Source organism: Diceros bicornis, chromosome 18 (assembly GCF_020826845.1).
Source record: "Diceros bicornis minor isolate mBicDic1 chromosome 18, mDicBic1.mat.cur, whole genome shotgun sequence".
NCBI classification, from domain to species: domain Eukaryota; kingdom Metazoa; phylum Chordata; class Mammalia; order Perissodactyla; family Rhinocerotidae; genus Diceros; species Diceros bicornis.
The window spans coordinates 9,034,663-9,061,305 of NC_080757.1; the positions used below are offsets into that span (position 1 = coordinate 9,034,663).

Genomic DNA, 26,643 nt, shown 5'->3' on the forward strand with positions numbered 1-26,643 from the left:
CAAGTAACTGGGTCGTTTTCAACACAATCCCCATGTGCCAACTTAAAGGAAGAAAAAGCTTTCTTTATAATAATTCTTTTCCTTGATTATAAAAGTCCAGATCTGCTGTAGTAAATTTGGGGAAAAAAAATACAAAAAGGTGACATCACCCTTGATCCCACCACCCAGAAATAACCACTAATAACATCTTGGTTTAGTTCCTTCCAGTCTTTTCTCTCTAAGTGTACAGGTATACACAGACATGTATGTGTGCAACAGGGATCTCACCATGTCTAGTTTTACATCTCGCTCTAAGTAAGTGTGTTTGTGAAACTTTAATTCATTTGGAACACTTATTTGTTAATGTCCTGGAGAATCAAAGAGCCTGGCAGGAAATGATATTGATGTTGTTCCAATAGGCAAGTTGTGTGGCAAATGTCCCCTGGAAATGCTGATCTAGAAGCCTGGCATTTAAGACGTCAGTAGAAAATAACAGAGCAGAGCACACTCGGCAGCCCAGGCCATTTAAAGGCCCATTTCTATCACGATGCTCACCACAAAAAAGCAAGCAATATAAGGCTTAGCTTTTATTTGTGCCCTTAGGCTCCTGGGCAAACGTTTCCTCTCATTGAAATGTGACTTCTGGGTTTTTCTTTTCCAGCTGCACTGGCTGCAGTGCTCAAGCCTGAATCTAACCACATCGCCCTTTAGACCCTTTTGCAGTCACTTGCAATGCCTCCCACGTGGAGTTCCACGTTCCCATCAAAATAAACCGGGCTTGGCTTTCTTTTCTTACCCTAGGACTAACCTGTGACAAAGTGCACTCCTTCCAGTGTGATATCCATACCATTGATTGACCCCGACAAGGAACCTTCCAACTCTCTGATGACTGACCCATCAAACACCTCCCAGTAAGCAATCTGGAATTCAGGAAAGAAGCATTAGGCAGGATTCAGCTCAGTGGAATCATCCACACACATGCTAACAAAAGATGGCTCTACTTTATATAGAAGGTAGCAAAAATATACCATGGGATGATACATGGGCTGAAATTATAAATAGGGTAAAGCAGGGGGTGGAGAAACCATTGTAACATTTTTGGTATTGGTTTTTAAATTTGCATTCTATTTAAAGAGATGTTGATATGCTGGTAAAGCCAGACTGTGACAGAAAGTGCTTTCAATTAGACTGAGCAGATTGAGTCTGAAGCAAGCTGTAAAAGCAAGAGGAAAACAGCCACTGCATCCACTTTCCAGCCTCTGCTCGTAAAGCAGACAGCAAAGCTTCAGGCGTGGTGGAAGGAGAAAGCATTTCCTTCCTTCAGTTTGGGGAATGAGCAGTCCAGAGAGTTCTGGAGACTGGGCCTCACAAAGTCGCCGGCTCACTGTGGCCGACCCTCCCTCTTCCTCCCTCGCCTCACCCTATTCCCAACTTTCTCTTCTGCCTCAAAGCAATAAAACATTCCACAGGGTGGGGCTTAAAGACAAACTGATAAGATGGGCTCCTCCTGGGAAGGAGAACTAGGTTAGGGGTTGGGGGGAGACAGGGGCTCAAAGGAGGGAGATTTTTCTCTGAATATACTGCTTTTACTTTTTGAACTTTGAACCTCGTAAATGTACAACCTATTCAAAAATAAAATTTCTTTCTAAATAGAGAGCACTTCACCAGGAACCAGGAGTGTGAACTTGGGCCTGCATTTCAGCCCTTTCTCTTTGTTTCATGTTGATGGAAACTTGCTGCGTTCCAGTCATTATGCCAGGAATATGGATTCCTCTGAATCTAGCTAGGAATTGTGTGTGCTATCTAAAATATATAGGTATTTTTTTGCTTTATAATTTGCATTGATGCTTGATCGCTTTAACAAAATTTCTGTTTTCATAGTAAAAGCATAAAGGAGTATAAAGACATGCCAAAATCCTAGTTTCTCGGGAATCACACCTATGTAAGTAGTTGTTGCTTGACTATCTGCTTTCTTGGCCAAAGAGGTCACAGTGACCGTCTCCTGGGCAGCCTCGTTGGGCCTCAGGCTTCCCGAGTATCCTCTGCCTGGGATGGTCTTCCCCGAGATCTAAGCATTGCTAGGTCCTTCTGTCACTCAGGCCTCAGCTCAAATGTCACCCCCTTAAGGAGGCCTTCGCTGAGCATCCTGGCTAAAGCAGCTTCCTTCCCCAGCCAGTATCGTATAACCTGCTCTATTTTCATTTTAGCCCCTTCACCATCTCATCTCATCTTGTTCACTTATTGCTCATTGTTCATTTATGTCTTCATTTACAACTGCACTATCCAATTCCATCCCCTCCCACCCAAAATAAATACACAAAGTAAGTAAGCTCCATGACAGCAGGAACATTGTACTGTCCCCAGCACTTAGAATAGTTTTACAGATTTATGATCTATGGTGTGAAAATTCTAATAAGAGGGAAATAGACTGTTTCAAGTCTCATAAACTGAAACCTAGAATATGGCAGATATCACAGTAATTTAGAAACTTTATGAACCATATATTGAAGCATTTATAGTAATGTTGTGATTAACTCTCTAATATCAATTCCACCCCAGTTCCACGAGGAAGCCCACTTAGACCACAAGTCACATATGGGGTTGGGGGATGGGCAGGCTAAGCAATTTGAGCAGATGAGACACAAAGAAACTAGCAAGGTCAACCTACAGAGACTAGAACAGAGTCCGACGTGCCCTCCCGCAATATTCCATCTGTGTCAGGCAAATCCTCATTGGACCAGGCAGCATTTCTTGGGTTTTTATGACAAAGTGTCATCAGGCAGTAGTTCCCAATTACCTAGGAAGCTTCAACAGGTAAAAGCCCACTCCTAGATTCTAATTTGGTGCTGGTGGTGGAGGGGAGTCACCTTTAGTATTTTTCCCACCATATTTTTATACTTTAACTCCATCAGCTTTTCTGTAGCTGGTGAAAAGATAAACATGCAACCTCTTCTTCAATTATCTCCAAGTCATCTTAAAGTCTGAATTGGGGGAATTCAAATCTATTAATTGGATGTGCAGGTAATTAGGCCAAGATCTGATTGATGTGATATGGCTGGGAGGGTCGAAGATACCCTAGTATCCTTGCCCCTCCATATGCCTCTCTCCTGAAGCCTCTTGCTCACTCTAAGGCGGAAATGTTCCCCCAAAAAGAAAGACCAATTTTTGCCCAAGGACATGGACTCCCCAGCTAAAGAGATTGCTAATATATTGATGAAGTTGATTGATAAGAAGACATGAGGAGCTCTATTGTCATTTGATTTGAATTTAGTCAAAGTGACAACTGGTTTGGGCACAGCAATTCTGTTCCAGCCTTAGAAATTTCCTAATAATAAAAACCAATGCTTACTGAGTACCCCAAATAGCATTATATTCGAGTATGACTTTAATCCTCACACCAACTCTATGAGGTCAGTGGTATCATCATTTCCATTTTACAGACAAGGAAGCAAAGGCACAAAAAGTTACCTAGCATTTTCAAAGTGACACAGCTGATCAACAGCAAACGATCATTTGAATTGGCGTGGCTTGACCCCAGAGTGTGCCCCCTCGACCACAACGCTTCACTGCTTTTCTCTTGTACCAGAAAGCTCTTGCCTCTTGCTGGGAGCACTCACCTTTCTGTCTGTCCCACTGGTGATGATCTGGAACTCTTCAGGGTGGTAACAAACACACTGGAATAAGGTGTTCGCCAGGATCATCTGAATCCTCCTAAGACGTCTGAAAAGTAGATTCAAAAGCTGTGAAACTCGACTTTCTCTTCCCTAGAAAACGTATGTACTGTTCAAACTGGATTTGGTACAAGTTTGGACTTGGGTTGGTTTATTTATCCCAAACAGACTTCCTGTTAGTCTGCCCACGCCCCTGCTGCATCCTCCCATTGCATCTCTCAAGGGCAGTCAGAAGATGCTGGGCGGGGCCCTTTGCTAAAGACAAAGCACAGAACTCCTCTAGTTCTAGTAAGAAGAAGGAGGAGAGGCTGGACTCAGAGTCAACCTGCTGTCTTCCACATATGGTACTTTATTCTTGAGGCCACCATTTTGAAGGGAACGTCCCTACTCTTTGCTGAGAAGCAAAGAGTGTGGGGAAGGGCTTCTTAAAAATGGATATTATTGGACTTTACCTCTAGGGGTTTGGGTTTAGTAAGTTGGGATGAGGCCCACAGATCTGCATTTTTAATCAGCACAATAGTTTGAAAAACACTGCTTTAAAAGCTATACCAAGAAGTATGTAAATATCGCTTCTCCTTCCATAGATGATGCGGTTAGGTGGCCATTTCACAGGCCAGGCTCTACTGGATAAAAAAATGCACTTTCTGCAGTTTCTTCTCTTTATGGAGGTTTTCAAACACAGTATCTGGGCTGAGCATTTTTTAAAGATTTTGGTACAAATTAACCAAATATTCTTGCTATACAACAGGGAGATGTTAAAGATTTGAGGTGGTCATAAACCATCCATGGAAATAAGTTTAGACACGCCCTTGTTAAAAAAGAGACAACAAGCCCAAAATCTTGTGCTAAGCCCATGTCACCAATCCAAGATTTAATACCCAAACTAATTGCAGTTTCAACCTCTCTCAGGCGTGTAAACTTCACGGGTCAGTCTGGAACGTGCTGGTCAGCAGTAGTGAGGTAACCTGCCTGGTGGACCCTTTTCATCCCCAAAGAAAGGCAGTGAGGTAATTTTTTGCTCTTTTCTTTTCCCTGCCCCCTTCTGCCTATAAAAGCCTCCCATTTTGCACAGCTCCTTGGAGCTCCTTTCTAATTGCTGGATGAGATGCTGCCCGATTCATGAATCGTTGAATGAAAACAATTAAATCTTCGAATTTACTCAGTTGCATTTTGTTTTTTAACACCTTCTAGTTACCTATTTTCCCAATGGGAAGTTCAGGTGTAGGCTAATACCTCCCACAAGTGTGTTGGGTCCGCACCAGGGGCCTCATTTGGGAGCCTGTTAGAAATGCAGAATCTCAGGTGCCACTCTAGACCTATCCATTCAAAATCCATATTTTAACAAGATCCCCAGGTCATTCATATGCACATCAAAGTTAGAGACACACAGGGCTAGAAGACAGAGGTTTGCTTTGGTTTTTGTTTTTTTAATGTACTAAATGAAAAGTATTCTGCCTTTGCCTTTAGTTCCCAGTCTCTTCTCTCCAATCAAGAACATTTCATATTCTTTTGCTATCCATATATATCTATATGTATCTCTATGGAGGCGGGAGAGGAGATATCTATGTCTAATGTAGATGTAGATGTAGACATCTCCTGCCTCGGTACTTCTTCAAGTCTCTCTGATGCAGTTATACACAGAGGCGAGGGCTCTTAGGAGTGGTAGAGGGGTGCTGGGCGGGGAGAGGGTTGGGAAAATAGGTCTAATTCTAAACAAAAACACACAGCAAAGATGCTTATAGTCAAAAAAATCATCCTTGAAAATCCTTTGAATTACTTCAACGATCAAGTTCACATGCTTTGGTCTAGTTAGCTTGGAGTCGGCACTCTACGGGGTAGCGATATGCTCACAGTATAGGGGTCCCTGAGAACGTGGCCAACTGAGGGGAAGGGCAAATTTACACCACTCCCCTACTCCCACCCACCATGGCAAGCTCGTTCTGGGCTTGACTGGACTGCATAGAATGACCAGAGGAACTGCCTACATTACTTAAGTTATTTCCCTTCTCCCTCTTTTGGGAATGTTTAAAGTTGAGTTAGTGTAAATTAAATGATAGTTCACTGTGTGTATCCAGAAAGCTACTTCCCTATGCATCCAGAAACTTCTAACACCCAGCTCTTCCTGGAAACTATACCCTTTCTAATAGCATCTGTATTTTTGTGTGTGTGTGTGAGGAAGATCGGCCCTGAGCTAACATCTGCCAATCCTCCTCTTTTTGCTGAGGAAGACTAGCCCTGGGCTAACATCCACGCCCATCTTCCTCCACTTTATATGGGACGCCGCCACAGCATGGCTTGACAAGCAGTGCATCAGTGCGCACCCGGGATCCGAACCGGCAAACCCCGGGCCGCCGCAGTGGAGCGCGCACTTAACCACTTGCGCCACCAGGCCGGCCCCTCTAAGAGCATCTGTAAACCCTGGAAAGTCATGGAGATCAATGGCTTCTGCTGAACATCCCTTTACTGTTGCCTTAAATAAGATTTCTGCCCTTCATTTGAATCTTCTCTCAAGTTCAATAAAATGCTGGAATTGTTGGATGTGTGAGTGCCACTTCATCCTCCCCATCACAGGTACCTACACAAGGTCCCAAGTGATGCACGTGCCATCCGTGCTGGCGGTGACACACTCCTCGTTGCTCTTCTTCACCCTAATGCAGGACACGGAGGACTTGTGCTCCTTCAGGGCCTCCTCCAGCTTCTGGGTCTGGCAGCCTATCTGCCACACCCTCACCTGAAAGCCACAAAGCATAGGCTCTTAATACAAACTTAGGCCTTTTGAAGGGATACAAAAACATTCCAAGAGCTTTTTCACCTTCCCTGTGCTTGACTTGTTTCTTTAATTCCCTGATCTCATCTCGGTTGCGTGCGGTGAGAATGCTAAGTTGTAGGACAGAAATATTCCTCTATGGAGCCAGCAAAATGCTACCAATGATCCTACACCTGCTTCTACTTATAGGGCTGAGAAATTTATCAGACGCCCTCTACTAAAACTGATAATGTAAAGGCTGCCGCTAAGCCAAGTGAAACAATATGTCTACTCATTTCTGCTGAGAATTGCTCTCAAATTTCTGGTGCCATCAGGAAATCTCTTGGATACCCAGAGCCATAGTTAAACTTTCACATCAGCTGCTTAATCATTTAAAATCAATGGTTCTCAACCCCATCAAAGCCAACACCCTGTAAGAAATGTTTTCTAAAATCCCTTTACTATCCTGAAATGAAATTCATAGGTAATACAACTACCTACACATAAAATTTCAAAAACAGTCAATATGATGCCCTAACTGCAATAAAAAGAGTCAGTAAAAGGAAAGTCATTTCATTTTTATAGTGTGTCCTATAATGGGTAAACACTCTGACACAACTATACCAGAAAACATAATAACGTAGTCAGATACATATACTTTCTTGTAATGAATATGTTGGATTTATGAAAAATAAGAAGAGCAGAAACTATTTTGTATAAGTCATACAAGACAATGAAAGAACAGTAGTCTGGGTGAACACTAGACTAAAAACTAGCATTAGGATAGGTAATAACAGACTAGACTTATTTGTACCTGATAAGAGGAAAATAACCTTAAATGAAGAAAGAAAAACATTCTAGGACACCTCCTACATTGTCAAAGTAAAGAGAATAAGGAAGCATGAGGTGATCCCAAATGAGCTGGGCCATATTAATTTCTGTGTTGTCCAAATAATTCCCTCTGTTATGACATGGGATGGGATAACAACTATTGCCAAAGAAAACAAATCTCCAATCTTGAAATCCCACCACTTGTGGAGGCATACGTTCAGTCTTTAGCATATTCAAATTTTCTAACTAGTATGGTGTGGGCACCAGCCAAACAGCCCTAGGACTGGAACTTCCGACGTGCTGGGCATCAGCTCTTTACTTGTGAGACTGCAGGGAGTTTTGGGTATGCTTAGGGGGAGGGGACAAGGTGGTGGGATTGGGGTCCTCAGGCAATGGCCGTTTACCAATGAAAATGGAAGTACTTGAGTATTTTAGCAACTACTGCATTTGTACCAGAGCACACCTGCTGACCAGCAGGCCTGGTCTCTAATACTTACAAAGTCCTGGAAGACTCTGTCGTTTGGAAGAAAGGTCTGTAATAGCTGTGGGGAATGGGAGGAGGAGCTGACACTGAAAAGATTGCTGAGCAGGGCCAAGGGCAGTGAATATGTAATGTGTGTTATCTTCAGTCAGCTCTCACCAGCTCAGGCTCAGGCACCTAGAGTGCAGATGTCTGGTCCAAGCCAAATGTGGGAATCAGCAAGGCAGATAGCCCAAAAGGCTGAGGGAGCAAGCAAGGATGCTGAGGGTGTCAGCAACAGTGTGGCTGAAGGGATAAGGGAAGGGAGTAAAGCCTTGAAGGCAGTGGTAGGCAGAGAACAGGGGGGATGGTCCAGGGCTGAATGTGTCTACAGAGCACCTGCAGTGTGGCGAGTCCAGAGGGAGATGTGCTCTGAATGCAAAATGCACACTAGGTTTCGAGGACTTAGTACAAAATAAAAAGTGTAAAATATCTCAGTAGTATTGTTGTCTTAACTTTGCACACAGGAAACTGAAGCACAGAGAGGTTAAAGAACATGCCCCAAGGGTGGGCACAAGGGGTGAAGGGATACATTTATACAGTGACTTACAAACAATAATGTACAACTAAAAGTTCACAATGTTATAAACTATTATGACATCAATAAAAAAAAAAAGAAGAAGAAGAAGGAACACGCCCCAGATCACACAAGGTGTTGGAAGGTGGTGGAAGTGAAATCTGAGCCCAGGCAGTGTGACTCCAGAACCCAAACACTCAGCCACTACTCTGCTTGGCCCCAGCTCTGCTCAAGGCGACATCAAGATGCTGTATCTTTCTTCTCCCTGATAAGTCATTCCTGTGATAGCACGAAGAAAAGAAAGGAAAAGAAAGTGTCCTGTGTGGAGAAAGGAGAGGCTCTGCAATAGGGAGAAAGCTGGGCAGTAGGGGAGGGAAGACACTGACATGAAAGTGTGAGCGGAAGATGTCTTACGCTTCTCAAAATGATGGAAGGAAAAGATCGAGTGTAACAATTTTAAAATAATGGTCAAAATGGCTGGGTAGATTAAAGAATTGATTCTAAAGGTAGCATCTCCTTTAAAAGATAGGATAAAGACCATTTATATAACTATGGTCTTTGAAGGAAAAGAATAAATATTCCAAAACTTTGGCAAAACACCAACTTGGATTCATAGCTCAATTCCACACAGAATGCCTTCATGTCTGTATCTTAAAGGTCCTTTCTGTGACTGAATGTAGTTATATGTGTATTTACGTTATTAGAACTTTAATTTATGACATATTTTAGGATTTCATCAAAATCTTAATTTGGTGCTGTTTGACTCCTAGTACAGGTAAAAAAAATTAAGTAAGTGGCCTCCGGTGAGGGAGTTGCTCTAAATCAAGGGCTATTTTTAAAAGATTTTGCTTTCAAGAACAATACCTCTCCTTCCCCACCGCCGCTGATGATCCTTGTACAGTCACTGGTGGTGGCGATGGCCGTCACTCCGATCCTGTGGGCATTGTTAATGACATACATCAACCGGCCTGTCTCTGGGGCGAAGGCTCGGATTTTACCGTCGTCCCACGCTGGCGTGAAAGGGACACAAAAGGCAGCAGGATCAGTATATTCATACTCCCTCTGCAGACTGTTGCTCTCCTACGTGATAAATGAGAGTCAGGGCTGCAGAACAGCGCTGGTGATGGAGGAAAGAGGCTGGTCCCCTACCAACTGCCAGGAATCATGTCCCCCTCTCCCTGATTCCCCAAACTGGTCACACCTGGCTGAGGGAAATGAGTGGCTTGCCTTAGTTGAGCCTGCCTCCAGGTGCACCCCACTCCAGGAGAGAGAAGTTGGGGTGGGGAGGAAGGGAGGGCTAGCTCCCACCTCTCCCATGAGCTGCAAAATTTGTACATTCAGCTAGCTAGTTATATTGCATCTGGGATGTATAATTTAACATCTCCAAATAAATGTTGGCTTCCCATCTTTAAACCTGATGTTCCTTCCCCCATTCCCACTATCTTCCCTATCTCAATACAAGTGGCCACCATCCTCCAGTTGCTCAAGCCAAGAACTTCAAAGTCATCCTTGATTTCTCTCTAGTCCATCCACCCAACCCAACCTCCAATCCATCAGCAAGTCTCATCAGCTCTAGAGTTAAAAGACATGCCAAATCTGGCCACTTCTCAACTCCCCCACTGAGACCACCCTTGTCCAAGCCACCAGCATCCCTCTCCTGGATTATTATAACAGCTTTCTCCCTGGCCTTAGACTCTTGCTCCCCTACAATCAATTATCCATGCAGGAGTCAGGGTGAACCTCTTAAAATCATGTCACCTCCTTGATCGAGAAATTTCAAAAGCTTTTCTCACTACATTTACAATGAAAATCCAACTCCTTTATCCTCCACAGTAACCAGTCTCTACTCCCTAACTCTTCAACCTCCTCTACTACCACTCTCCCTGAACCCTCACCCCAATCTTACCCGCTAAGCTCCAGACATACTGGTCCTGTTTCTATTTCTCAAATACACCAAGCAATTTCCCACCTCAGGGCCTTTGCACTTGCTGTTCCCTCTGCCTGGAATGCTCTTACCCCCGGTCTTCACGTGGCTGGCTCCTTCCCATCAGCTTTAGTATCACCTCCTGACCTTAGCAATTTTAAATAGGATGCTCAAGATAGATCCCATCTCAGCAAAAACTTGAGGAAGTGAGGGAGTGAGAAATGAGTCATGGGGCTATCTTGGGAAAGAACATTCCAGGCAGACTAAACAGCTAGAGCAAAGGCCTTATATGCAATCCATTTGAGGAACAACAAAGAAGCAAGTATGGCTAGTGGGGGTGAGCAGCAAGAGACAAAGTCAGAGGTAAGAAGGTGGAGGTGGGGGAGGAGAGAAGGTCATGTACGGCCGTGTGGGCAATTGCAGGGACTTTGTCTTTTACTATCTAAGACCTTTGAGCTGTAGAAATGGCATGACCTGAATGACACTTTCAAAAGAGATTTCTGGCCTCTGTGTTGAGAACAGACTGGGGGAGAAGGGTGGTGAGCAAGGGTAGAAGCAGGGAGACCAGGTAGGATGTTATGAGGATAATCTAGGAGAAAGATAATGGCGGCTGAGACAGGGTGGAGATGATGAAAAGTGACAGAATCTTGGATATACTCTACAGTGAGAGACTTTAGGGACAAATGGATGTGGGGTGTAAGAGAAAAAGGGAGGTGATGATGAGCTGAGGGTTTGTTAGCTGTAAGTGTACTGTAAGCCAAGAGCTCCTGGTGGCCACTACGTAAAGAAGACATGCTCAAGGGAGAGGCTAACACGGAGGAGACAGAGCTAAGAAAAGAGGGGATGAGGTGGGTTCCTGGTATCACCATTTTAATAGCCACACCTAGAAATCATTTTCATTGATGTGAACAAGTGAGTTTATTTTTTGACCACTGGGAAATTGGTATATGGTTTGAACATGAGATGATATGAAGAAATTATTTTATAGGAAAATACTATTTTCAGATATGCATACTGAAGTATTTAGAGGTGGAATATCATGGTATCTATAATTTATGTTAAAATATGTTGGCAAAAAATAATTGAGTTAAAAATAAATTCCCTTTGAGGCATGACTTAGTTTATGTCAGGTTTTTATCTCTTGGACAACAAAAGAGGTTCTAACACCAGTGCCCTGTACTCACTAAAGCCTCAAATCCATTTCGTAATTGAATTACTAAATTTCCCTGCTGGAGAGAATGCTACATGCTATATGCAGCAGCTTGGGAGAAAAGAAATGGTTATTTGGTTCTTCCTTGTTCAGAAAGTCTCCCAGCTGGAAGAGAACTCCAAAGAGAAGCAAGGAGGGGGTGACAGGGGAGGCTGTTCCGGGTTATCCACATGTAGAGACTAGTGTAGAATGAGAATGACAAGAATCAAAGCCACAGGCGTAGCCTGAATCTTGGCATGTGGACGTTACCGGAAATGATGCTCTTCCCGTCTCTCATGAAATCGATGCCATGGCAGGTCATGTTGGGTACAGTGATCCGAAGCAACTCCCTGTTGGACAGCGTGTGCCACACCCTGATGTCCTTCTTGGCACAGGTGGCAAACAGCTCAGCAGTGCCACTGCAAAGAAGCCACCGAAAGACTAAGACATGCAGCCGTGAAAGATGCGCAGCGCTTCTTAGATACACATTTGACACTAACGTGTTTTACAAGGATATAGGGAAAGCTGCTTCTTAAGCACCAATTATCTCAAGGCTTGATGCGCTTACAGACTTCTTATGTAAAACAGCATTTGATGCCCTCAAATTATCTGTGGGCAGTCTTTTGTAGTCTCTTCTCTTGAGAAAGAATTGGGATAAAGTTGCTCAAAAAGGAAATGTCAATTAAAAGTCTTTCAATGTCCTGGTAGACTGGAGGATAGTGAGTAATATTTCTTGAGATAAAATACATCATGGAATATTTATATTAAAAGAGGGTAAACAGGGGCCGGCCTGGTGGGGTAGTGGTTAAATTTGCACGCTCCACTTTGGAGGCCTGGGGTTCGCAGGTTTGGTCCCTGGCGTGGACTGACGCACCGCTTGTCAAGCCATGCTGTGGCGGCCTCCCATATAAAGTAGAGGAAGATGGGCACGATGTTAGCCCAGGGCCAATCTTCCTCAGCAAAAAGAGGAGGATTGGCAACAGTTTTTAGCTCAGGGCTAATCTTCCTCACCAGAAAAAAAAAAGAAAAGAGGTTAAACAAACCTTTCCTATAAAGTAGACAATCTTATTAAAATTTCAAAGAAGAAAGTGACAAAGGTGCTAGAATTCATGTCTGCAGATAACCTAAAACAATTCTTTTCCTAGTTATGAGAAAATATGAGATTGTGGGCAAGGAAGAGAATCCCAGAGTAATTGGTCTGTTAGGCTTTTTTTGAAAAAAGACAACTTGTAAATGTATTGAAAAATTCTAATATGTCAAAAAATTACAGATTATTCCAATGTGGACGAGAAAAAGGAGTAATACTGAGGTATAATAAAATCCTTCTGCTTTATAAGTATGAATTTCTAGCTACAGTCTCTGTGGAGACTGAGCTAACTTTTAGATTTAAGGACTTCTCAAGAAATTTCTACATATCATCAAAATCATATTCATAAAAAGAGAGTCCCTCTCTCTTATTTTAAGGTCTACTTACTTTGGAATCAATAGAAAAATAAGTGAATCTTTTCCACAAATTTAGCTTTGGGGCTTAGAGATAAAATTATAATGCGGGACTAGTTACTTGGAAAGAGTAAGTGCTAGAACAGGACAGCAGATGAGGTGGAGCTCCTTGCCAGACAGTCTTGATTAACAGAGATCAAATCAAGCCAACATTAGATTGTTAATATTTATTTAAAGTAAGAGATGGTTTATATCATATACTGCCTTCAGTGAATGGGCTCCTCCTTTGGGGAAAGTGAGGTCTTAAAGAGGTGTATGGACTCCTCATGAAAATCAAATATCATGGAAGGACTGCACCTAGAGAACTTTCCAAACACTCCCTACCCTTGATGGACAGTCCACTTCTGCAGGAGTCAAGCCTAGTGCAAGAAGGAGCCATTCAAGTAGTAGATTGTCCTTAGTTTAGGATCTGAGAGGTTGAGTTCCAGAAAAAATCAAACTGACTGGATCAAGATGGTGCACTAGGCCCATGTGCTCCCTCCCGCCCATCTAAAAATCTCATGAAATGAAGATAGACATAAAAGTAGAGATAGAGATGATCAAGATAAAGATAGAGGTAGAGGCTGACTTAAATGCAGATATAGATATATAGATATACATTTTTTCCCCTAACAATTCAGAAAAGCAGGAAAGATTATCATTAAACAGGATAAATTGAGGATAAACAAAAATCAGCCAGATAAGATTTGTAGAAAAACAAAACCGGAGAAAAACACAGCTCAATAGCACAAGCAGAGAGTGCTTCTTATAATGATGGAGCAGTGAAGTGGCCACACAAACCTTCCCACAGACAACAATTATAAAAACTGGATAAAATGAACAACAACAAGCACCAAAAGTCCTAAAGACACTGAAAACATTTAAAAGTAGACAGAAATCAAGAAGAGTCTACTTTTGTAAAACTGCAACTAGGAAGGGTTAAGAATCATTACTGTGTGGCTTTCTAACCTGAGGGTGCCCCCAACTCCCACAGAAAAAGATGGCAGAAAAACCATAGTCTACAGAAATCAGAGTGAAGAGCTGGAAAATCACCTGGAATATAAAGGGTAATTCTGGCAGCAAGAGAATCACAGGAGTAAGACCTAAATTCTGATTACAAACACTGCCCAAATTCCTGTCTCACAGCTACATTCTACACATATAGGGGAAACTCTTTGAGGAAAGAAAACCAGACAGTGACCAGAGAGGATTCTACTTTTCTTTTTTTTTCTTATTCTATTGATTTTTTTTTTTAATTTTATTTTTGAAGACAAAGCTACATGGGGTCAATCTGAGAGTTTCTGGCCTTCTACCTGAATACATTCACCAACTGTGTTCAGCTTGGGTGCAGAAAGCTGAACCTTACAGGCTTAATGTGTCAGAAGAAAGGGCCTAAAGTTAGAAGAACACCTGGAAATTAAGGGGAAATCCCTAGAAGCAAGGAAACTATGGAGAGGATGAGCTCCATCTCTGCACAAATCCTTGGGTAACTGCCAAATTATGCAAGCCCACAGGAGAATCCAGAACCAGTACAAAAAAGTAGCAGGTGGAAGCCATGAGAATACCAGCTGCTGCATACTATGAGGGAGACAAAATTTTCAGTTTGAGTCCAGGACAACAATCCTCAGAGAACACTACAGAATTCAGAGTTACTACAATGCATTATCTATAATACTGAGTTTTCAGCAAAAAATAAATCAGACATGCAAAGAAATAGGAAAATATGATTCAGGAAAAATGCAGTCAAAAGAAACAGACTTCAGATAGACTGAAGTATTGGATTAACAGACAAAGACTTCAAAGCAACTACTGAAAATATATTCAAAGTATTAAAGGAAGCTATGATAGCGATGAATGAACAGATAGGTAATCTCAACAGAGATCTAGAAACTATATATGTATAATATTATAATTATATATCACGACAAATATATATACATATATATGTATATATATTTTATATGTGAAAAGGACAATAACTGACATTAAAAATTTACTAGATGGGCTCAAAAGATTAGAGATGGCAAAAGAATCTGTGAACTTGAAGGTAGATTAACAGAAATTACATGATGAAAAAACAGAGAAAAAGACTGCAGAAAAATGAACAGCCTAAAGATCTATGGGACAATATCAAATTATTTAACACATGTAATTTGAATCTCAGGAGGATAGGAGAGAGAAAAGGTGAAAAGTTTTGAAGAAATAATGGCTGAAAACTTTCTAACATGGTGGAAAACATCAGCTTACAGATCCAAAAATCTTAACAAACCCTAAGCAGGATAAACACAAAGAAAACCACCTCACAACACATCATAGTCAAACTGATAAAAAACAAAGAGAAAATCTTGAAAATAGAGAAAGATGACACATTATAAAGAGGGAAACAATGATAAGAATATAGAATGACTTCCCATTAGAAACTTTGGAAGCCAGAAGGAACTGGAACGATATAGTCAAACTAATGAATGAATAGAAAACTATCAGCCTGGAATTCCATAACCGGTGAAACAACTGTTCTTCAAAAGTGAAGGGCTAAAAAATGATGTTTTCAGGTACACAAAAACTGAGAGAATTCTTCAACAGAGACCTAAATTTTTAAAAAATGTTAAACAAGTTTCTTTAGGCTGGAAGGAAATGACACCAGATGGCAATTTAGATATTTAAGAAAGAATCAAGAGCATCAGAAATGCTCAAATATTTGGGTAAGAAAAAAAAAGGCATATTCTTTCTTTTCTTTTCTTCTTTTAAATTCTTGAATATTGATATTATTTAAAGCAAAATTTATAATATTGTATTGATGGATTTATAATATAAATAGGTATATATGAAAACAATAGGACTAAGGATGGGGGCAGGGTTAAGGGAAAAATACTGTTTCAAAGTTCCTATACTGTATTTTACTTGAAGTAATTCAATATTAACTCTAAGTAGACTATGGTATTTTAAAGATGCAGATTTTCATCCTTAGAGCAACCACTAAAAAATTAATGCAAAAATATATAGCTAGAAAGCCAATACAACAATTAAAATGGAATGCTAAAAATATTTGATTAACACAAAAGGAGACAGGAAAGAAGTAAAAGAAGAATGAAGAACAGATGAGGTAAAAGAAAACAAATAGTAAAACCAAAGATTTACAATCAGATCAAAAATTGTATTAAATGCAAATGGACTAAACATTCCAAATAAAAAGCAGAGATTATTAGATTGGATGGAAAAGCAAGAACTAATTATATGCTGTTTCAAGAGATGTACTTTAAATATAAAGACATAATATATTAAAAATGAAAGGATAAAAAAAGATATACGATGCAACGAGTAAGAAAGCTGGAAGGAGCATCTTAATATCGTACAAAAGAGATTTCAAATAAAAGAGAATTACTAGAGACAAAGAGGGAGACTTAATAATGATAAAAATGTCGATATATCAGGAAGATATAACAAATATACCTAATAACGTGTTCAAAATATATGAAGCAAAAACTGATAGAAATAAAGGTATAAATCTACATTCATCGCTTGAGACTTTAACAGTAACGATCTCAGTAACGAATAAAACTACTAGACAAAGTCACTTAGGATAAGAAGATCTGTATGATATTAACAACATTTAAAGTTTCCATAAAGAAAAAAAAATGACCTCCAAAGTACATATTCAATTATTCCATTAACATAAAGTTCAAAAGAAGGTAAAATTAATCTATGGGGCTAGAAGTTAGGTAGTGATTATCTTTAAGGAGGAAGGTGAGGATAGTGATTGGGAGGGATGTTTTAAGGAGATGGAAATGTTCTATTGCTTGACCAGAGCGGTAGTCATAGAGGTGTAATATTTCATGAGGTGGTTACTTATGATTTATGTACTGTATGTCTGTATATTATACTTCAATACAAAGTTCATTAAAATTCTTTTTATTCCTAGTCAAAATATCATTCAAGTCTGAGGGTAAAACAAAGAATATATTCAGGTAAGTAAGGAGCAAGTTTTCTATACACAGACTGTCTTGAAAGAATTACCAAAAAAAAAAGAATCTAAGAGGGAGATGTGTGGAAAAAAAAGAGAGTGATAAAAGCAAAGAAAAAAAATTAGAGTTAAATCTAAGTAATTAATGGTAAAAAACAATAATAATATAATCTGGATCTATAATTCCAAATAATTTTAGCATGGGAGATGATGAGGGAAAGGTGAAGAGGGAAATAAAATATGCTGAGACTCTGGCTTTTTTGGAAGATAGGATATAAATGTTGGTTAACTGTAGTCTTTGACAGAAAAATGAGTTTATATATGTGTATTAAAAATTCAAGGGTAGCCACTAAATGAATAAAAATAAAATTAACAGTTTCCAAGTCATGTGCAGTGGGGAAGGAGAAGCCTGGATCAAATAAAACATAATCACTATAACAAAAGATCAGAAAAGGAAAAAAAAAAAAAGGAAGCAGGTTAAATAGAAAATATCTATGAATTTATTAAATGGCAATAAGTATAAATAGATTAAATTCTGTTAAAAGACCAAGACTTACCTAAAATTAAACAATACTAATAGGCTGAAAATAAGGAGTTGGAAAAAGACATACAGTTTCCTTTGTTACAACGCGTGTGTCTGTAATGTATAATAGCTCATATACAATTGGTAAATAGGCAAATGATAGCAGAATACTGCAGAAGTTGCATTGGTCCATACATATTTTTTCCCAATATATTAATGTTTTGATATACAAAGTAGGAGCAACTGAAAACAAAGTACATAAACACAGCTAACTTAGCAAGTAGAGGAAGAACGCAGTCTCCGACATGATGCTTCTTTACTCCAAGTTCTTCCTTTTCCCTCAGTCGCCTCCACAACTTAGCAGAGGGAGAAGGAGGGAGCAAAGGGGTCGTGGGTAGTGACTGCTAGTAGGTATCTTTTTGGGAAAATGAAATGTTCTAAAATTAGATTATGGTGATCTTTGCAAAACTCTGTAAATATGCCAAAAAAACACATTGAGTTGTATGTTCTAAATGGGTGAACTTTATAGTACATAAATTATATTTCAATAAAGCTGTTTAAGAAAAAAGAAAAAGACGAAGCACAAACCTGAATAGATTAATAACTATATAATAAATTTTAAAAAGATAGTTAAAAACTTACCCTTATAAAAGGCACCAGGACGAAATAATTTTACAGATTGATTCTACCAAGCTCCTTAGAGAAAGAGGAAAAAGTGAGACAGAGAGGAAATGACCAATTTTCAAGTGAAGATTCACCTAATGGGAGGCACCAGCCATTTTCACTCTTAGAAATATTTGGAAGAGCTTAATCACATGACTCAGGGAACCAAACTACACTTCACGATCTTAAGGACTGAGTTTTCAAAATGAGTCTTGCTACCTGCAGAACAGTGATTTGAGTTTTGTAAATGCAAGCTAACTACTGAGGAAGTTCAGAGCAAAAACTGCCTGACCAACTTCATGGAATGAATCTCACCAAAGACAAATGTTTTTCAAAATCAAATAATGGTAAACTATGACTGAAGCTCTTTTTGATATGAGAACTGCTGATGGTTGTTTCACTTGTTTTGTGAGGGATTTACCAAGAAATACAGCAACTAGGTCCACAGACGTCTTATGCCCACCACCATAAAGTCTGCCAAATCTAGAAGACTCAAGATGAAAAAGGCACTACTGAGCTTTTTGCAGACGACATCGGGAAAACATAAAAAGTTTTGCCCGTCTATTTACCCTTTCCATGATGGATTTATTAGAAAAGTCAACATTCTAAAGAAGCCCAATATAAATCTGAATTATGAAAACTAATATAGCAGCACAGTGAAAGCAATAGAGAGTCTATTGAAATAATTCACTACAATAGAAAAAGTTAAGGAGAAAAAATCATAATTATATTAATAAGTGTTGAAAATACATTAATAAAATTAAATTTCCTTGCACACTGCATCAAATCGCCACGTTCTTGTTTTTAGGGGCAAAAATATTTTCCTCTTCTACTTACGATGGAAAGACAATGTCCTGGACAGCTTCAAAGTGACAAGTTGCAATGAGAGTCTCTTTGAAATCTGTGAAGTTGACACGATAAATGTGTGATTCTTCTGTTCCTACAAAAAACTGGTGTCCTTCCCCTCGAAGTGTGATAGAAGTGATGCCACCTTGCAACTGGATTTTCCTTTAAAAAGAAGCAAAAAGTTGAAGTAGATTCACTCAATTGATGAGTATGTATTTATTAACCATCCGAAGCATTACAGGTTACAAATCAGGTATATGAGCTGGGGCATGCCTTCAAGGAAGTGACATAATTCGAAAGGCAGAAGTTACTCATAATAGTGGGTACCCGTAGTCAGCAAAGGGAGAGGCAAGCATAGGTTACAATAGTCAGAGAAGCTTCACCAGTGAAATATAGTCTGAAATGGGTTGTGCAACACAGGTAGGATTTGGATAGAGAGAACATTCCAGGCAAGGCTGTGGGCACAAATGACCATGTCAATTAAATACTTTATTAATTCTACTTCTGGGAAATTATCCTAAAATCAGGGGAAGAAAACATTTATGTCAAAGGATGTTATTATAATGTTATTTAAAAGAGTGAAATGTTGGAAGCAACCTAAATATCCAATTGTAGTGGAATGGTTAAATGATCGATGGGACAGCAACTGCAAAGAATATTTGCCTAGCCATTAAAACCACATTTAAATGATTATGGAGTATACATATTTTTTACCATGATAATTTTAAAAAGATTATGTAGTAATATTGAAAATATGGATTATGTTTGTGTTAAGTAAAAAATCAGAATACAAAATTATATATAAAATAAGTACAATTATTTTAAAAGTTATATGAATAATGTAGACAAGAAGAAATAACAAAATGTTTATAGCGGCTATCTTCACTAGAACTTTGAGAAGATTATCTTTATCTTCTTTCACATTTCAGATCCCCCTGCTCCCCAAATGTTTAACGAGTATGAACTTTTTAAAAAAAAACAATATATAAATGAATGAGGCCCTGGAAACCCAACCTTGCTCCACAACTCATTTAGCTTTGACAATAAGAACTCAATGGGGGATGTTGTGCAAGGAACCAGCAAGGGAAATGCAGTATTTTACAAAGATTCACTTGTTGTTGGGACGCAGAATGGTAAATGAAGCAAGCATAGACGCCAAGCCATATCCCAGCTCCTTCACTAACAAGAGCTCTGTGCCTCTGGACAAGTTGCCAGAAATCTCTAGGCTTCAGTTTACTCAACCACAGAATAATTCCTTCTTTACAGGGTTGCGGTGAAGATTAGAGATGATAGAGGTAACGTACAGGAGCCCGTAGGGGGCAGCCAAGAAATACTGACTGTTGGCACCCGGGCTCCCTAGAAGACAGGTGGAGCCCAGCGCTCAGGGGCAAAGCCAGGGGTCTCTGCACTCCTAAGGTCTGTTTTATCTTACTCCTCTCCTCTCCAGTCCCACGACCTCTCATGTGAGCTGCCTTCTCAATCTACTAAAACCCAAGGAGGCAGAAATCACTGCATCCAGTTTGAGCCTATGCTGTCACACAGGGTTTTTTGGAGACATTTATAGCACAAATCTTGTAATAACTGCTTTGAGTCTAATTATCTTCATTACAATGGGACCACTTGTGTATTAAAAACAAGGAGTTAAAAAATTAGGGGGTTGATTTACTATACTCACTTCACGTGTCCAGAGTCTACCCAACCTCGTTCTTAAGTTGCCTCCCGCTCTTTTTCCCCTTCATACACACACAAAACTGGTCCAAACATATTCCCAATAAGACCTATTCTGAGCACTGAATTTAAAATTGCAACCTGTCCCCTGTCTGCCTTCAAAACCGAGCCCCCTTACTCTACATCCTACTCCATTGTCTCCATTGTACTCATCACCCGTTCATACTATGTACTTTACCTGTTTACTGTTTATTGTCGTTTCCCTCATGCTGGAATGTAAGCTCCGTGAGGGCAGGGATTTTTTTTTCTTTTCATTCGTTGTTTGATTTATTCATTGATAGATCCCAAGGACCTAGAATAGTGCCTGGTACATAGTGAGTGCTCAATACAGATTTGTTTGAATGAAGACAGCTGATGCTTGTTTCTACAATGCTTATGCAACTACCCCTGGCTCCCTTGGAGCTGGCAGAGCCCACAGGAACATGTCTAGGGGTGTCTGGATTTTGTTAAAGCTAAGTTCAAGTTCTATCTCTGGTCCTCTGTGAAGCATCTTTCCTGACCTCTCCATCCCAACAAGATCACTCCCTTCTCAGATCTTCTCTACAATATCCATGACATGTTTTACTTTATCTGGACCATGAGATTTGTGTTTATATATTATCTAGTATTATAGTGACTTTTCATTGTGTATGTACCTCGTCCCCAAACCAGACTGTAAGTTAAAATAAACTGTATTTTATTTTTTTAGTAGCATCTGGCACATTGGTTTGGAGGAAGGAGGTGCTCAATAAATTCTTGTTAATGAGAATGTATAAGGTTTCATTTCATTTTATTTTAATTAGATAAGCCATGAAAAGTACATAGCATAGTATCTGGCCCATAGAAATAGCTGGTGAATGTCAGCTATTTATATTAAAACTTATATTCAAATGCTTTAACTAATATCATAGTGCCTGGCACATAATAGGTACCCATTGCATAATAAATCTCATTGAATAAACCAATTATGAAACTTTGAAATTTGAGGTTATTGGTTGGATAGGTTTATAACAGCATATTTCCTCTGTCATGGCTCAATGTATTAGCTAAATTATAACTTACATATTTATTAGAAGGGGCAGTATCCCTGTGGGTAATAGTGGACCACTTTGGCTTAATTCAACATAAGTCATTGTCTCTTCATTGGCAAAGAAACTACCATCTACTGTGATTCCAACTACTCATTTTAACAGCAAGATGAGATTCTTTAACCAAATATCCCTTTGCCAATATCACTTAGTTGCTGGCTTTAAGCAAACCTCCCTCTGGTGGGTCTCTCCCCATCTCCCCATCCCAACCCTGCGGGGCCTGGAACTTACTTGATGGGTTTATAGCTGGGGCTTTTACAGAAGACCAGCAACCCGGCGCCAGAGCCCACCAACAAACCTCCCATCTTCAGGCACTTGATAGCCGACACTCCCTAGGGGGAGAAACAACATTAAGAAAAAGGCCAAATGGTTTCATGACTAAGAATCAGTGTGTGACCGGACACGATGAGCATGGCCAAGGCCGAGTCAATGCTGCCACACGTTGCTTGGACGAGCTCATGAAGGTATTGCCAGTGATGCATCCCCGGGCTGGCCGAAAGGGCTCAGTGCCAACAAGAAGCTGGTGTGCCAGGAAGCAGCCCTCCTGGTCCTGCAAGGAGCAAACACGATTCACCAAACCTTCTCCCTTTAAAACCACCTGCGCATTTTTAATCTAGTAAAAATCAACCCTTTTATATCCACTCAAATGCAGTTGGAACAGAAGGCATAAGCACAGCCACAGCAGCGAGTTCCTCAGTTGCCACTGTTTTCACCAGAACTTAATAATGCAGAGACCATATTCAACATCCAGGGAAAGCACAGAAGGCTCCTTATTGTTCACTTTTCTGAATTAAAGCCTGCAGTTAATTATAGGAAACATTTAAATTCAAAGGGGACTTATCATGGCCATTTTATAGCACCTACTATGAAGTTCTAATTTTAAAATGTGCATGACCAACAATTTTATTTTAAAACATTCCATGATACTATAGCTAATGACTTTATAGATTTGTGTCTTAATAAAGCTTGAATATTTCTAAATAAATATTATGTCCTGTCAAGTTACTTTAAATTGAATTTTGCCTGTTTTGCCTCAAAAGGCATTTCATGATGTTTGAGAAGAGAAACCAAGGCTCAAAAATATGAAGGCATGGACCGGAAGTATATGCTCTCCTCTCCTGCACCCCACCCCCAACTCGAGATGTGTCACAGCAGGACAACGGAATGAATGCCTGGCCCACCAGGAGACAGCCCTGGAACGAATATTCTCAGCATTTGTTCGGGGACTTGGGGAAGCAAGGGACAGAGTTCAACAGAGCCTCCAAGGTACGTATGTTCACTTTCTAAACCCACTTTTTTGAAACTATAGATGATGTTGCTCAAGTGTGCAGGTTCTGGAGCCAGTCGGCCTGGGTTCAAATCTCAGCTCTACTACTCGCTAGCCATGAGATCTTAAATGGCATGTGCCTCAGTTTCCTCATCTGTAGAGCAGGGATGAAAACGGCACCTATCTCACCAGACTGTGGTGAGGATCAAATGAGATAACACAAGGAAGGTGCTTTGCTCCACGTCTGACGCATCATTTGTTGAGAATGTACTGTTTTTAATACGATGATGATGATCATCGTTATCATCTTCTTCCTCGTTTTAGTGCTGTCTGCCTAATAGGTCCATTTGAAACCATTCTAATTCTTGACCTTTCTAACCATAGAGCAAACATTTAAGTAGAGTTTCAAAATGGGTAACTGCCCAAGATCACTTGATATTCCAACCAAATGTCTTCACTAACACCTTCTATCCCTTCACCCCATTAAGCATTATTTTCTTTCCACTTGTATAAAAGGCGCCTTGGAACCATTGCTTTGCGGAATTTACCGTCAGACCTAAATGGTCAGGAATTAAAGCATCCATAGTGCCACTATGGATGGCACTTAAGTGACAAAGGTTGGAGGAACATTAAGACAGCCAGCATCTTTTCTGGAGAGGCACTTAGAGCCCAGGTGCTGGGGAGGCAAAAATATCAAGATGAGTCATTTTCACAGAGTGTTTTATGGGGCCCTTTGGGGATGTCTCAGGAGTTAGGACTGTCAGGGCTCTAATCCTTGTCCTCCTTTAACCTGATCTGCTTTGCTTTTATCTGTTTAATATATTGGAATCCCTCTCCTAACAATAATTTGAAAAACATTGATGTGGACTACACCTTGATCTCCTGTGGGACTATTTCTAAACTCTTCTCTACCTATACTATAGTTTTCTTCTATTCTTATGCATCACCTTAAAAGCTTGAATATTAAATGATTGTGTGATTAAGAAAACTCTGACATCTTCCCAGGAACATACTGCAATATTTCAAAGCTTCTTGGGAATATCTTCTAAGAGGAGAAGTGTCTAAGCTTAGTTAGAACCATCTCTTTTATTATCAGACATGAGATTGGCAGGTACAGAACCTAGCACAAGCTTTCAAATTCAAAGTTTAGTAGAAACAGCCCTTGTAACTTTCTGGGGTACTGGAAATAGCAGCACTTATCCTGTAAAATTATCCTTTGATAAAAGGCTTTTATTTTGGTTTAAATATCAAAGTCTCTCACTGGACTTTTAACCAGAATTGTTAGGAATTCTACAAATATAAACAATCAATGATTTCTAGGTCTTGCTCATGACTTATAACGTCGGCTGAGGCTAAAATCTAAGATCTAGTTATTACATTAGAAAAAAATTATGTAGATATATTCTTGTAGATCAAAGAGCACATGTCTCTTACATATGGCAACAGGGTGGCCCAAATGCTGGAACCAATGTGGTTACAAATCACAAGGCCACAGGTCCTGTGCTTTAAAGATACGAGAAAACTTGTAGTTCTGATTCCTTAATTGAGGACACCTAGGAATATCTTTGCCCTGAATATAAACCACAGATGAGGGCTTAGTGAACTAGTCACTGCACTTTGAAAATGTAGGTGTGGCCTTGGGTACATCACAGGCTTTTTCATTTTTCCACAGACTCTTTCTTAATGTAAGTCTGTGCTGCCAGTGGAGGGAAGAAATCACTAGAAAACGGCAGGGCAGAGCAGACTTGGATGGTCTCTACTCACCAGACTGAATTTATCCTTTACAGGCCCAGTGTCTGCCAGCAGTTTAGTCCTAGGGTTCATTTTTAGGATATCTCCAGTTGTGGTGCCAAGGTAGAAAAAGCTGTCATCACTGGCCATCTGGGGATCAGAGAGAAAAAGAAATTTGAAGACCTGGGTTTCCTCAGTGATGCCCACAAGCCCCTGATCGGGGATGAGATGAGCTTTCTCTGAAACCCCAAGAAGATCTACGAAGGTGTTCATGGCTACTTCTATTTCCTCAGACTCAAAGATGCATAAGACAGCTCTGAGGGGAGCAGAATCAGGGCCAAACTCAGAACTGGAGGAAATATTAGAGTCCAATTAGCCTGTGCATTTCACTTGAAGTCTACTTGTGTCTGATGTTAGTACAATGTTGGTCTGCCGGTTCCAACTCCTGAGACACCTCTAAAGGGCTCCTAGAATGAAGGTGTCCTCCTCCAAAGAGAATATGTATTTGCTTTTTCTCATATTTTCCAAAGCCTATATTCATAAAATGATTATGCATTAAACAAGAGGAACAGTTCAAAGGAGAATGGAGTTATATGTATGAATCCACATTAAAAATATATGAATAATTCTTTTTTATGGAAGAGACTGCATTTCAACAATGTTTTCATTGTTAGAAACTTTATTTCTAGTGACAGAAATAACATAAGTGGCATAGGGATGTGCAGTGGGCTCTGAGTGCTTCCTGGCGGCACTGCTTCCCCCGAGGTGAGGCAGGTTGCCGGTGTCTGATGGCAGCCCAGGTCCCAGTAAAACAAGAACTACCCAGAGCTGTGTCTAGGCAGCTCCTCTCCCACTTCTGAAAGGAGCTCCAGAAGTGAGACTCTCCCTCACCTGAGCCCCCTCAATATCCCATATGTCCAGACCTCACCTCCCCACCTCTGCCCAAGGTACATGTATACATGTATCCACACACACGTACACACATCTTGGTCAGTACTGTTAACAAGAACTTGTAATGACAGTTACTTTCTTAAATAACACTTAAAGTAGTACTTACTGTCAGACACATGACGATTCTTTTCATCTGTCCTGTTTGGCACTCAGTTGGCCAGATTTTTCTATTTGGGAGATCCAGTTCCCATACTCGAATTGTCCCACTATAGAAAAGAAACTCACGGTCAAAAGGTACTCATTTAAGAACCGCTTCATCTCTTCTCTGTCTGTATTCTCTTGAAGGAGAAGTTGAAGGCAAGAGAACTAGGCATGTTTGAGGGTTGTTATGGCCTAGTGCTCTGCATAAAATCTTCCTCTCAATCCTCATAACCACCCTGGGAGGTAGGTTTTATGATCCCCCACTCCCCAAATGAGAAAACACAGAGCCTATACACAGCAGAGCAAGGATTCAGACCCCGCTCTCTCTCACTTTGAAGTGCACACTCTATAGGCTATAATGAAGACAAACATACAAATAAACAAGTAAACAAATGAAGAACAAACCAGAGTTCATTAAGTATGTTTCTTTCAAGGTATTGAGTTGTGAAACTAGCCCTGGTGGCCTAGTGGTTAAGATTCGGTGCTCTCACCACCGTTTTTCCCGGTCAGGGAACACCACCACCCATCTGTTGGTTGTCATGCTATGGTGGCTGTGTATTGCTATCATGCTGAAATGTGTGCCACCAGTATCTCAAATACCAGCAGTCACCCATGGTGGGCAGGTTTCAGCAGAGCTTCCATAATAAGACAGACTAGGAAGAAGGATCTGGCTGCCCACTTCTGAAAAATTTTGCCATGAAAACCCTATGAATAGCAGTGGAGCACAGAGGATGGCACAGAAAGACCTGGCAGGGTTCCACTCTGCTGTACACAGGGTCGCCAGGAGTCAGAATTGACTTGATGGCACTAACAACAATGAACTGAGTTGTGAGGAAATTTTTTTAAAGGGAAGTACTCCATTATGGAGAGTCCTGTCTTCAAAGAAGAGAAATGAGATGAAACAACTAA

General features: G+C 40.3%; 1 protein-coding gene across 1 annotated transcript in view; it reads right to left on the reverse strand.

Moving 5' to 3' along the window:
- The window catches only part of CFAP52 (cilia and flagella associated protein 52), a 43,805-nt gene that overhangs the window by 481 nt on the left and 16,681 nt on the right, over window positions 1-26,643 (reverse strand). The window contains exons 5-13 of the mRNA XM_058559715.1: window positions 25,700-25,799; window positions 24,676-24,792; window positions 21,876-21,976; window positions 18,841-19,011; window positions 11,648-11,796; window positions 9,129-9,274; window positions 6,230-6,381; window positions 3,597-3,699; window positions 788-899 (exon numbers count right to left, since the gene is read on the reverse strand). Coding sequence (XP_058415698.1) covers window positions 788-899; window positions 3,597-3,699; window positions 6,230-6,381; window positions 9,129-9,274; window positions 11,648-11,796; window positions 18,841-19,011; window positions 21,876-21,976; window positions 24,676-24,792; window positions 25,700-25,799 — 1,151 coding nt within the window. The remainder of the gene's footprint in view (window positions 1-787; window positions 900-3,596; window positions 3,700-6,229; window positions 6,382-9,128; window positions 9,275-11,647; window positions 11,797-18,840; window positions 19,012-21,875; window positions 21,977-24,675; window positions 24,793-25,699; window positions 25,800-26,643) is intronic.